Source organism: Callorhinchus milii, unplaced genomic scaffold (assembly GCF_018977255.1).
Source record: "Callorhinchus milii isolate IMCB2004 unplaced genomic scaffold, IMCB_Cmil_1.0 Scaffold15, whole genome shotgun sequence".
Classification (NCBI taxonomy): domain Eukaryota; kingdom Metazoa; phylum Chordata; class Chondrichthyes; order Chimaeriformes; family Callorhinchidae; genus Callorhinchus; species Callorhinchus milii.
The window spans coordinates 16,386,883-16,400,232 of record NW_024704756.1 but is presented as its reverse complement, the minus strand read 5'-3'; the positions used below and the strand labels follow the sequence as shown (position 1 = coordinate 16,400,232).

The following is a 13,350-nucleotide window of genomic DNA, read 5'->3' as shown; positions in this document are numbered from 1 at the left end:
ATAATCCTTGCATTTGATACAGCACCTTATCACGTCTTCGAGACGTCCCAAAGCGCTTCACAGGAGGTGCTGTAAAGTGAATTGACTGTATTTTGTGGGCGAAATTGTCTGGCGCAAAGCTACAGGTTTGGACAGTGTAGGTCAGGTCTGCGCTGACTTAGCAATGCCTTGAGTGGGCTTGGAGTGTGCGAGGGGGGCTCCGGGTAGGCAAACAGGTGTTGATTACAGGTTCTCGTAAACAGTGAGACTGAGACACTGCGTTCTGATCAGGTCGGTGGCTGAATAATAACACTGCATTTTGAGACACCTGATGCCTGAGGGAGAGAGACTTGCTGTTCAGCTGACGTTAGAAAGGCTGGTGTGTTGTGGTTCCATTCCTCACATCCATTTCCTGAAGGGTCAAGTGCCTCCAGTTCCGTGGGAGTGGACCTGGGATATCACTGATCGCTGGATGGGATCCTCACCCCTGTGGAACGTGGATTCCTTTCTCTGGAATCCTGCTAGGAGACGTGTTAATAAGAAGTTTCTCATCATGTTACAACGTGATCCGATCCTAACCAACGTGTTGCTGTGGTGCAACACTCTCGAGGACGTGTAATCCATCACACAGCACATTCCCAGGCACCTGTTACCCTCCCGATATAAGTGAGCAATGCACAAGCACTTACGTTTGCTTCAGGTATTACTGGGAATTAAGGGGCAGAATTTAATCTTCTGTTAATTTCTCGCATCCATCATTCCACGCCTGTCTGTGGGGACGTCGCTGTGCGCAATTGGCTGCCGCGTTTCGTCCACAAAATACACAGTCACTCCAATTTACAGTGTATCCTGTGAGGCGCTTTGAGACGTCTCGAAGTCGTGATCAGGCGCTGTATCAAAGGCCAGGATTATTTTTATGCTGATTATGATAACTAATGACCCTCACCTTTCCCTCTCCCCGTTTATAAACCAGCCTCGGTGCCACAATGAGCAATGGCGCAGCTTTACTACAAAAAGGTCAACTACTCGCCCTACATAGACCGTATCCCGCTACAGATTGTGCGGGCGGAGAACGAGCTGTCTCTGGAGGAGAAAGCTTACCTGAATGCGGTGGAGAAAGGCGACTACGCCAGTGTCAAGCAGGGCCTGGAGGAGGCCGAGATCTACTTCAACATCAACATCAACTGCACGGACCCTCTGGGCCGCAGTGCCCTCCTCATCGCCATCGAGAACGAGAACCTGGAGATCATGGAGCTGCTCCTCAGCTTCAGCGTGTACGTGGGCGATGCACTGCTCTACGCTATACGCAAGGAGGTGGTCGGGGCCGTGGAGCTGCTGTTGCGTTATAGAAAGCCCAGCGGGGAAAAGCAGGTAACGCTTGGCAAAATTCTACACCGCCTTAAATCTTACGGCCGTCTCTACCTGTTCTCGTCCCACTTTAAAACCTACCTCGTTAGAGTTCCCGTAGCCTAGTGATTAGCGCGCTCGGCTCGCGAGCGAGTGGACCCGGGTTCGATTCCCAGGCGGGGTGAAACATTTGGTAAGTTTCCTTACTCCACACGGACGCCTCTGTTTACCGAGCAGCGAGCAGGTAGTTAGTCAATTGGCAGATCACTTTCCGGGGGTAATAATCCCTCCAAAAAAAAAAATGTGTAAATGGTTTTCCATGGGGGTATGGACGGATAATTGAAGAAGGTATAAAACTGGGGAGGGCGCAGGGTTTAGAGTCAGAACGCCGTTGATCATTTCTGAGGAAATAAAAGTTAGGGTTTGCTTTTCGAACCCGCTCTTAAATTCTCTCCAAACGCTTCAAGGAATCGATGTCACCGACAGGTGAACTTTTCGATCGTAAGTTGATATGCTGGATATGTTAGAAACTATCATAACATTCTTACAATAACGCGGGGAAATGTTCCTGGTGAGGCGTACTCTATCTCAATTGTCTTCTGGCTTGAAGTAGAGCAGTGGAACATCGATTCTCTACTTTATGGTGAAATGCCACGTAACTGAACTGAGTCATGGCTCCAATGTACGACTGTCAGTGGAAACAGGATTCACAGCGCTGTGCTGTCGCAGATCTCCTCAGTCGCTCTCGCTGACAGTCAGTGGGAGGCTGACTGGTCAGGAGGACATCCATCTTGAGAATGGGTGATATCCCTTCTGCACCATGGTTTGCAACGGCACGAAGAAACCATTCACCAGATTCCACCCCCTCCCCGCCAATAGATCGCCGTTAGTAAACAATAGGGTCTTGCACCAATTTAATTGCAAAGCACAGGGATCGCTGCAGTTATTCACAGGAACAGACGTTTTCAGGGCAGAAAGAGTTCTGGTCGACACATCGCTGCCACCTCTCCTGTGTTACTACGTCAGCCTCCAGTCGTTTATTAATCCCATTTCTCTTTCCCCATATCCACTAATGTTCTTAAGCACCAACACAAACCATCTATCCAGATGGATAGATAAGATACATACACGTATGTACATATATTACACACACACGCACCCACACATCACATACACACGCACACACACACATTACATACAAAACAACAACAAAATTACATTTGTATAGCGCCTTTCAAGTTGGGAGCACGTTCCAAGGCGCGCAAACACACACTAACACACATTTCATACACACGTGCACACATACACGTTACATACACACGTGCACACATACACATTACATTATATACTCACACATTACATACATACACAAATACATACACACGTATACACTTACATATATAACTGTATTTTGTAGGGTAACACAGCAGCTAATTTAATTTGGAGCGGTCCCACACTAATCCATTTACACTGGAGAGCTCTGTTTGGTAGCGAAATCGATCCCTCACTCCATGGCTGTTTGTGGCACGTTGCTGTGAATGCATTAGCTGCTGAGTTCGCCTACAAAATACACAGTCGTTGCACAGAGCATCGCTTTCGGTGAAGCAGCTCGAGCTATCCACGTGATGTGAAAGGCTCCGTTAGTATCATTGCCAGCAGCAGAGAATTGGATGAGTGGAGAAGTGGAGGATCTGTGGAACAGAGTGTCTGACTCCTGCTAAAATATTGGTGTATTTTCAGTTTTGTTGGGGTCAGGAGTGTCAGTCACTGGGAATTGAATAGTTTAGGGATTGCAATTCCGGGGGTCGGGAAAGTTGCCAGCAGATACAAACCTGAGATTGGAAAGGTTACTATTTTTACTACATACCATAACATTAGTCATTAGCCTCAGTTTACGCAAACCCTCAAGAGAATACTAAATCACTTCTATTTATACATGTAAAAATTAACATCTCCGAGCACTTTGCATACTATAATAGATTAGAAACGAGGGTGAGGGCTGCTTTGCCAGCAGCGTTGCATTTGGATTTGAAACTGCATCGTATCACCTTGGCAAGATGCTTCAAAGCGCTTCGCAGGATTGCGTTGTGAAGTCTAGTGACTGTGCGTTTTGTGGGCAAATGCGGCGGTCAATTTGCGCACTGCGACGACCCGCTAACAGTTGACGAGCAGCTGATAGATTCGAATTTTGTGGGTAAATTAGGGACGAGGGAAAAGGAATATAAACCAGGAGAGAGACTTCACGTTTCTCTGTAAACAAGCGTCCTTTTAATGACTACATGAAGCACAAGGCCGACGGAATCTAAATCAATAACGCAATCAAATACCGCGATGGAAATCTCAAAATAGCTAATGTGCTTTGCGCACAATAAAGATTGCTGTTATATAGGAAAAAGTAGCAGAAAATCTTCACTGGGACCCATTTAAGAAACAGCTTCATGCTGTCGGTCGGTGGGCGGCTATACTGAAAGCAAATGGGTCTTCTTCATCTGCTCTGACCTTGTGTGTTCGGTGGCTTGTCCTTGTTTTGACCCTCTTGATCCTCACGATGCTCCTCACTCTCCCTCTTGTCTCGGGCAGGTCCCTCCTTTACTGATGGATGCCCAGTTCTCGGAATTCACTCCCGACATCACGCCCATCATGCTCGCTGCCCACACCAACAACTACGAGATTATCAAGCTTCTGGTCCAGAGGGGGGTCTCCATCCCTCGTCCCCACCAGGTGAGGTGCAACTGCGTGGAGTGTGTGTCCAGCTCGGAGGTGGACAGCCTCAGGCACTCACGCTCACGGCTGAACATCTACCGGGCCCTGGCCAGCCCCTCGTTGATCGCCTTGTCCAGTGAGGACCCCATCCTCACCGCCTTTCAGCTGGGCTGGGAGCTGAAGGAGCTGAGCAAGGTGGAGAACGAGTTCAAGGCTGAGTACGAGGAGCTGTCCCAGCAGTGCAAGCGCTTTGCTAAAGATCTGCTGGACCAGGCTCGCAGCTCCAGGGAACTGGAGATCATACTGAACCACAGAGATGACCAAAGTGATGAGTTGGACCTGCAGAAATGCCACGATCTCGCCAAACTGAAGCTGGCTATCAAGTACCACCAGAAGGAGGTAGGAATGCGATGCGGTCGGGTCTGCCTGTGATGTAAGCAGATTTCCCCCCCCTCCCTCCAACCCCTCTCGCCCTCTCTCCCTCCCTCCCTTCACTCCCTCCGCCCATCCTCGAATATGCTCCATACTCTCTTTCCAAACATTACAGTGTGTTCAGCCTGTCTGCTCAGATCTCATCTATAATCGTGCTGCATTCATGTCGGCGATGCTGTCTTTCGGACGAGATGTTAAACCCGGGTCCCACCCGTGTCTGTTGAGGTAGATGTTAAAGATCCCAATACAAACGTTCAAAACAGGAGAAGGGAGCTTCCTTCTCCCGATGTCCTTGCCCAATGATCCTCTATGCAAACTCGGCTGGTGGGACCTGAATCCCTCCGTCTCTGGTTGCGAATCGACTGGATATTTTGCTTTTCCCCAAAAAATTCGTACAATCTATTTGCCTTATGGTGCGCGGCGCTTTGAGACGTCTCAATGACGCGACAAGGCTCTGTATCGATTGTAAGGATTAATATTCAAATGGATTTTTTCTGCCCTCTGCTCTCCGCAGTTCGTGGCTCAGCCCAATTGCCAGCAGCTGTTGGCCACCCTGTGGTACGATGGGTTCCCAGGCTGGCGTCGCCGACACTGGGCTGTCAAGCTCCTCACCAGCTTCACCATCGGCTTCCTGTTTCCGGTGCTTTCCACCGTGTACCTGGTGGTGCCGAAGAGCCGGCTGGGACTGTTCATCAAGAAACCCTTCATCAAATTCATCTGCCACACCGGCTCCTACCTGACCTTCCTCTTCCTCCTACTGTTGGCGTCTCAGCACATCGCCAAGACGGACCTCCACATGCAGGGCCCTCCCCCAACCATTGTGGAGTGGTTGATACTGCCGTGGGTTTTAGGTAATCCTCGTTGTTGGCTTTGCTCCCCTCCCTCTTCCGAACGTTCGGAATATAGCGGAATTTTTTTCCGGCTCGAAAACAGGCCGTTCGGCCCATTGAGTCTGCGCTGGTGTCTCTCTCCACATCAGCCACTGGTCTAATCCCACTCTCCTTGCTCTTCCCCCCCACCCCTCTCCACCCAATACCTACACTGTTTGATATTTCTTCTGGTCAAAAACGGCAGGAAAAAAACCCAAAACAACTTTGCACGTTTTTCCACCTGAACTCCCCTTTAATTCCATTTGTGATGGTCTTAAAGGTGTGCCCCCTCCTGGCGATCAATGGAGAGATCTGTTGCTGTTCAGTTATGAATGGGAACAAGCCATGTCTGGGCACTGCTGGCCAAGGGGGTGGGGGCTGCGGCTCGGCAGCTGATGTCCTATAGAACCCCGAGCCTCCTTGCCTCTTGTAGACGTACACAAAGGTGATCTTTCCTTCTCAGGTTTCATTTGGGCCGAGATCAAAGAGATGTGGGATGGCGGGTTCAACGAGTACATCCACGACTGGTGGAATCTCATGGACTTTGCGATGAACTCCTTGTATCTGGCCACCATCTCGCTCAAGATTGTTGCTTACGTGAAGGTGAGTGGTCAGTGTATGGACCTGCCTGGCTTGCTTGAGAGGTAGCACTCGCTGCTTTGGGTCGGGATGTTGAGCTCACAGTCTAAGCTGACGTTCCAGCGCAGTGCTGGGTGGGTGGGGGGGTGTTGGCGGGTTGGGGAGAGGGGGCTGCTTTGCCAGAGGCACCATCCTTTGGGTATGACCGATGCCCCATCTGTGCCCTGTTCAGGTGGACGTTACAGATCCCGACAATCTCAATCTGCCATTCACTTTAAGACCATTTGTGGGACAAAAATTGTCCCGTCTACACACCACTCATCAGCAATCCCCCGAGAAGCGCTTTGGGATATTTTGACATATTAACCATAGAAATACAAGGATAATTTCTATTATTATTTTCCCTCAATCCTTCCGCCTTGCTCCCTTTCCCAAGACCGCCTGAAAACCTTCCTCTTCGATCGTGCTTACAGTCACCTCTCCACACCCCCCCCGCCCCCCCCGGATCGGAGTCAGGCTCTGCCACCGTTAAGTGCTTTGAAACACTACTCTGTGTAGAGGGCGATATATAAGTGCAAGTTGTTGTTGTATGAGTCCAAAGGGGCTTCTTTATGCATACCTTCCTCATGATAATAATAATAATCCTTGCATTTGATGCAGCGCCTTATCACGTCACTGAGACGTCTCAAAGCGCTTCACAGAATATACTGTAAAGTGAATTGACTGTATATTTGTGGGCGAAACGCGGCAGCCGATTGCGCACAGCAGCGTCCCACAAACAGTTGTGGATCGAAGGGCCAAATTATTATTGTTTTTTTCTTGAGGGATTATTATCAGATGTGTGTGTGGAGTAAGGAAACTTGCCCAAAGTTTTGCCGGGAATCGAACCCAGGTCCTCTCGCTTGCGAGGCGAGCGCTCTAACCACTGAGCTACAGGACTCCATTTGACGATGACTTGATACCTTGTGCTTTTGTTTTCAAGTATAATGGCTCCCGGCCACGGCAGGAGTGGGAGATGTGGCACCCCACACTGATTGCAGAAGCCTTCTTTGCGATCGCCAACATCTTCAGCTCTCTGCGCCTGATCTCCCTGTTCACCGCCAACTCCCACCTGGGGCCGCTGCAGATCTCCCTGGGCCGCATGTTGCTGGACATCCTCAAGTTCCTCTTCATCTACTGCCTGGTGCTGCTGGCCTTTGCCAACGGACTCAACCAGCTGTACTTCTACTACGAGACCAGCGCTTCTGAAGAGCCGAATAACTGCAAAGGCATCCGGTGTGAGAAGCAGAACAACGCCTTCTCCACGTGAGTTAGCTCACTCGCTCTGAGCCAACAAGTTTGGATTGAAAACCATTAAAACTATTGGTCCTTCTTCCACTGACCCAAGTGGGTAAGAGTCCCACACTCAAGTGCAGTACTGGGCACTTAGAGAGTGAGCCATTGGTAAACCCTTGCCAGAGGGAATGAAAAGGAAAATTCTACGTCAGAGGAGTCAATCCCTCAGCGAAATGTAATCAGAAAGATTAAATTAGCTCCGGTTAGTGAATCAACAGGCCAGAGCCTTTCACACACGTCTCATTACACACCAGGAGTTCCACTCACTCAGCCAGGTCCCCACCCAATCTCTCCGCTCCCACTCACACCCACCCACCCCCCCAATCCCTCCGCTCCCACCCACACCCACCCCCTCTGCTCCCACCCACCCAGGTTTAATAAGATAGCTCCGTCAAGTGTACGTTTATCAGGACTTCAAGGAGAGGTTTGAGTGAGGAAGTCCATTTCGTATATTTGATTCCATTTTTCACTCCCCATGTCAGTCTGTGTTTCTTCCCTTGTCCCCCCACATCTCCCCTACCTCTCTTTTCTCTCTGTGTCTGTCTCTCTCTCCCCATGTCTCTCTTTGGCTCTCATTATTTCTGTACCCATCTCTTTCTCTCCGTGTCTCTCTCTCTCTCCCCAGGGCCTCTTTGTGCCCCTTGTCTCTCACTCTTTGTGCCTTGCTCTCTGGCAGGCTGTTCGAGACCCTGCAGTCGCTCTTCTGGTCAATCTTCGGGCTGTTGAACTTGTACGTGACTAACGTGAAGGCTCGGCACGAGTTCACAGAGTTTGTTGGGGCCACGATGTTCGGGACTTACAACATCATCTCTCTGGTCGTCCTCCTCAACATGCTGATCGCCATGATGAACAACTCCTACAAGCTCATTGCGGTCAGTCCTTAATAATAATCCTTGCATTTGAGACAGCGCCTTATCACATCATTGAGACGTCTCAAATCGCTTCACAGTACACATTGTAACATGAACTGACTGTATTTTGTGGGAAAAATGTGGCAGCCAATTGTGCACAGCGATGTCCCACAAACAGTCGTGGATTGAGGGATTATTAGCCCCGGAAAGTAACCCGCCAATCGACTAACAACCATTACCGCCCCTATGTATTGCGAGGTAAACGGAGGCGTGTGGAGTAAGGAAACTTGCCTAAGGTTTTGCCCCATCTGGGAATCGAACCCGGGTCCTCTCGCTTGCGAGGCGAGGGCGCTGACCACTACGCTACGGGACTCCACGACTTGGGATCAGTTCTATTTGGTAGAACAGAAAGAGGGACGGGGAGATGTTGATATTAATGTGATATTTCCCATGTGTGTAAATCAAAGTTATTATTTTTATTACGCTATGACTCCTGACATGGGGTGGGGGGAAGGAGAGGGGCTGGTCAGGTGTACAGGAGACAGCAGTCAGGCCAGGGGAAAACACTGTCTTGCGTTCCGGCTTCGATCAGTGCTCCGGCACACACAGGGTTAAGGTCTCTGACATTATTTCACGGCTCACTGGCTCTGTACCAAACCCAGTGACATTTCAGAGGAGGATGATATACCTTTAGGTTTGGGCTCAGTCTTGGCCAAGTTCTCTTCTGAATGACTGAACATTGCTGACCTGTCACTCTCTCCCACGGTCACACAGATGAGGAACCTAATAATAATAATAATCCTTGCATTTGATAGAGCGCCTTATCGTGTCGTTGAGCCGTCTCAAAGCGCTTCACAGAATATACTGTAAAGTGGAGTGACTGTATTTTGAAGGTGAAACGCAGCAGCCAATTGCGCACAGCAGCGTCCCACAAACAGTCATGGATTGAGTGATTTTGTGGAGCAATTATTACCCCCCGGAAAGCGATCCACCAATCGACCAACGGCTGGGTTCCTACTTACTGCTCGGGAAACAGAGGGGTGTGGATAGACGAGAGTACAGAGTTCTCTGATCAGCATCGCTCCTGTGATTGTCATTTCCAGGACCATGCGGACATTGAGTGGAAGTTTGCGCGGACGAAGCTGTGGATGAGTTATTTCGATGAAGGAGCCACACTGCCGCCTCCGTTCAACATCATCCCCAGCCCCAAGTGCATCTGGTACCTGGTCAAGTGGCTCCACGCTCAGGCCTGCCCCAAGAGGTGCTCCGAGGACGAGCAGAAGAAGCACGAGAACCTCCGAGAGTTCACAGTACGTTTCATTTCAGAGCTCGGCAGCTTCATGTCACCCACCATTAAGCGCTACCCCTCTCCCTCTCACGCCAATTAGTGACCAGTAAGAATCATAATAATGCTTGGCTTTGACATAGCGCCTAATCACATCATGTGACGTCTCAAAGAGCGTCACAGGATCCACTGTAACGCGGATTGACCGTATTTTGTGGGCGAAACTCGTCAGCCAACAATACTTGCGTGTGATACAGCGCCATTCCCATCGGGGAGACATCTCAAAGCGCTATGTAGGACTTACCCTAAAGTGTGGGGATTGTGAATCTGTAGAAAAAATGTGGAAGCGCACAACGACATTCCTCCCACGTGAAATGGAAGGGTTAAAATGGATGGATTCTTGCCTTTAGTCACCGGGGCTGACATGGTGGGGGGGTGGGGGGGGAGGGGGGTGAGGAACAGTTCCAGAAACCATGTTCAGGGATTGCGTTCTCAGCAAAAGAAATTCTGAAAGTTTTTAATCATTTGTGGCCTACAGGAACGGCATGCAGATGACTTGATCCAGAACCAACATTACCAGGTAAAGTGGAGTTGCTTCACATCAACTCCTGGAGGGAGGGAGGGTGGGGGTGTGTATAGTTTGCGAAGGGAGAGAGTCAAAACTTGGCAATTCTTGGTGTCAGCCATCTCAGGTGCAAGCTCGTATCCCACTGCCTCTTTGCAGTGCTCGTGAACAGCCCCTTCCACTGCTTGTCTGTTTATCTTGAGAGACAGAGACACTTAACCTTCAGTAACTGTGGAATAACAGTTGGTAAAGGCCTAATGTGCGACTGAGGTCTACAGCAAAGCTCATTTGATCTCCGATCTATGCTGGGTTGACTTATCTCAGCCAGGCCAGCAGCAGGGGTGAAGCAAATTGGCTTCAGATGATGAGTTGGGGTGGTGACTGGGGGAGGGAAGAAGATCAGGGGAGATGGTTGTCACTTGATAAGTAACTTAATAATAATCCTTGCATTTGATAGCACCTTTCCTGTCTTCTAGATGTCTCAAAGCGCTTGACAGAATATACTGTAATATATACTGTGAATTGATTGTATATTTATGGGCAAAATGCAGCAGCCAATTGCACAAAGCAGTGTCCCACACCCAGTTGTGGATTGAGTGACCAAATTATTATTAGTAGTATTTTTTTTTGAAGGATTATGTAGAGAATAAAGACGAGGCAAAACTAAAGTCCAATTCTATTTAATGTAAAAAGCTCATAAGTCAAGTTCCCGATGGGTGTGGGCAAGTAAGTACAATTGATAGATCCACCAAAAAAACAAGACTACCAGTTTATAAGTCTTCTGTCAGGTTTTCACTACGGAGGCTTCCTTCAATGTTCAAGCTTTCAGTCTTCCATCACCAGTAGATATTGTCTTGGAGACCCGGTCTCAGAGGGCCCCCGAACAAAGGGTTGAATGGACTTTTATGCTCACTTACATCCAATCATTATTGGATCACATGGCCCAAATCACACTGGGTTCACGTGAACATCTCATGGTGTGTCCGTGCAGCAGCACCCACATATTGTCCTTGAGACACTCACGTTACCTTGAGCGTACGTGCAGTAGTCCACATCTTGTCCTTGATTGCCACTCAAGATCACATGAGTGTCTGATGGGTTTCAGTCTGGTTGCCCCCATACTTAACTTAAAAGTTGACCCTTTTGCAATATCTATTATGATTCTAACATTATACAAAAAGTATAAATTCTAACAATTATTATCCCCAGAAAAGCAATCCGCCAATTGACCAGGTTCCTTTTTACTGCTAAGTAAACAGAGGTGCGTGTGGAGCAAGGAAACTTGCCCAACATTTCGTGCTGCTGGGACTAGAACTCAGATCTCTCACTTGCGAGGCGAGTGCTCTAACCACTGAGCCACAGGACTCCAGATGGTTCAAACAAAGCATCTCATCGTTTGAAAAGATGTTGCGGTACTAATTAGCAACATGCAGTGACAATGACAATCTTAACGCTTTCTCTCTCGCTCTGTGTGTGTGCGCCGTGACAGGAGGTTATTAAAAATCTAGTCAAAAGATACGTGGCAGCGATGATCAGAAGTGCCAAAACCGATGAAGGGCTGACAGAAGAAAATTTTAAGGTAAAAAAAAGTTACACTTGTGTGGTGTCTCCATTTGGACGAGTGGATAACATGCTCACTGATTGACAGGTGATCTACAAGAAGGGAATTTGTTGGCCTGGAGATTGGAGGGGGAGATACAATAATAATACTTACGTTTGATAAAGTACCTTATCGTGTCATTCAGACGTCTCAAAGCGCTTTGCAGAATATACTGTGAAGTGGATTTGACTATTTTGTGGGTGAGACACGGCAGCCAATTGCACACAACAATGTCCCACAAACGGTTGTGGATTGAGTGACCAGATTTTTTTTTTTTTTTTTTTTTGAAGGGATTATTACCTCCAGAAAACAATCTGCCAATTGACTAACAACCAGGTACCTACTCACTGCTGGGTAAACGGGTGTGTGTGTGGAGTAAAGAAACTTGCCCTAAGTTTCACCCGGCCCCGGGAATCAAGTTTGGGTCCTCTCACTTGAGGCGAGCGCATTAACCACCACACTACAGGTCTCCTTAGTTTGATTAGAGGGGAGGCAACAATCAAAGGCTCTCTGGGTTTAGTGTTTAGAAATTCCTACCTCTGTCTGTGCTTGACTGTAGTAACTGGGTTTTGTGTGGCTACAGGAGCTGAAACAGGACATTTCCAGTTTCCGCTATGAGGTTCTGGACCTCTTGGGGAACAGAAAGTCCTCTCGCAGGACCTACTCGACTAGCAGTGATGGGGTGCAGATGGGGGATATGGAGGAGGGCGGAGCAGAGGAGAACAAGATCGTGTCCTTCAGCCTGGCAGGAGAGGCCAGCGACAAGAGGCTGAAGATGAACTCGTTCAGAGTTTCGGCCCTCATCAAGTCGGTATCGGGCATCGCGCTCAGCGAGGACAGCTCCAAAAATAACGGGCTGAGCAAGCAGTCGGCGGCAGTGAGGAACGGCAACTGCTTTCAGGGCAACAAGAAGGACTCGTTCAAGAGGTTGGGGCTGCTGTTCAGCAGGATGAACGGGCAGCTGGCCGAGCCCAGCCCCGAGCCCGTGGCCACCGTCTCTGACGGTTTGGTGCAGGCACACGGCATGTGGCAAGACTTCAAGTACTCGCAGATCTCTAGCCCAGGCGATGTGACCAGGAGTGAGGGCAGCCTGGACGCCGTGGGGCTCGTGCCTCAGGTCATCAGAAAGAACGGAATCGATAGCCATTGCCCTGCCAACCGTAGTGACTCCTTCCACTGTTCTTCCAATAACTGTGCCTCCAACAACAAACTGATCGACTCAGCCGATGATGTGTACAACTCGTGGGGCGAAGCCTGTGACCTGCTCATGACCAGCTGGAAGGCTGGGCAGGAGGACTATGTGACCACCCAGTTGTAACACACGCTCGTGTTCTCCCACCCACGCCCCCGGGTATCATTCCTGCTGTGGGAAACCTGGGACTGTTACCTATAAGCAATTATTTTTAAAAACTTCCGTTAAACATTTAAGTGTCACAGCTGATGCACAAGCACGTGCTTCCTGTAGATTAAAGGCCAAAAAACCCTTTGGTGTCGGGTGAATCCGTAACTGAAGGACATCAATAATAATAATAATACAATGAACAACTCCTACCAGCTCATCGTGGTCAGTCCTTAAAGTAATAATCCTTGTATTTGATACAGCACCTTATCGTGTCTTTGAAACAGTTCCAAGCGCTTCACAGAATATACTGTAAAGTGGAGTGACTGTATATTTTGGGGTCAAAACATAACAGGAAATTGGGCCCAGCAGTGTCCCACAAACAGTCATGAATTGAATGACCAAATTATTATTAGTAGTTTTTTTCCCCAGTGATTATTATCATCAGCCTAATTCCTGACCCTCT

The 13,350-nt window shown here is 48.8% G+C and overlaps 1 protein-coding gene across 2 annotated transcripts in view; it reads left to right on the top strand.

The window, feature by feature from the left end:
• The window catches only part of LOC103178954 (short transient receptor potential channel 5), a 37,206-nt gene extending 24,099 nt beyond the window's left edge, over window positions 1–13,107 (top strand). For both annotated transcript variants that reach the window (XM_007893976.2, XM_007893984.2), the window contains exons 3-12: window positions 953–1,350; window positions 3,907–4,428; window positions 4,976–5,312; window positions 5,794–5,933; window positions 6,892–7,214; window positions 7,921–8,116; window positions 9,199–9,405; window positions 9,919–9,960; window positions 11,435–11,524; window positions 12,129–13,107. In XM_007893976.2, coding sequence (XP_007892167.1) covers window positions 973–1,350; window positions 3,907–4,428; window positions 4,976–5,312; window positions 5,794–5,933; window positions 6,892–7,214; window positions 7,921–8,116; window positions 9,199–9,405; window positions 9,919–9,960; window positions 11,435–11,524; window positions 12,129–12,863 — 2,970 coding nt within the window. In that variant the 5' untranslated portion in view covers window positions 953–972 and the 3' untranslated portion in view covers window positions 12,864–13,107. The remainder of the gene's footprint in view (window positions 1–952; window positions 1,351–3,906; window positions 4,429–4,975; window positions 5,313–5,793; window positions 5,934–6,891; window positions 7,215–7,920; window positions 8,117–9,198; window positions 9,406–9,918; window positions 9,961–11,434; window positions 11,525–12,128) is intronic.
• The last annotated feature ends 243 nt before the right edge of the window (window positions 13,108–13,350 follow it).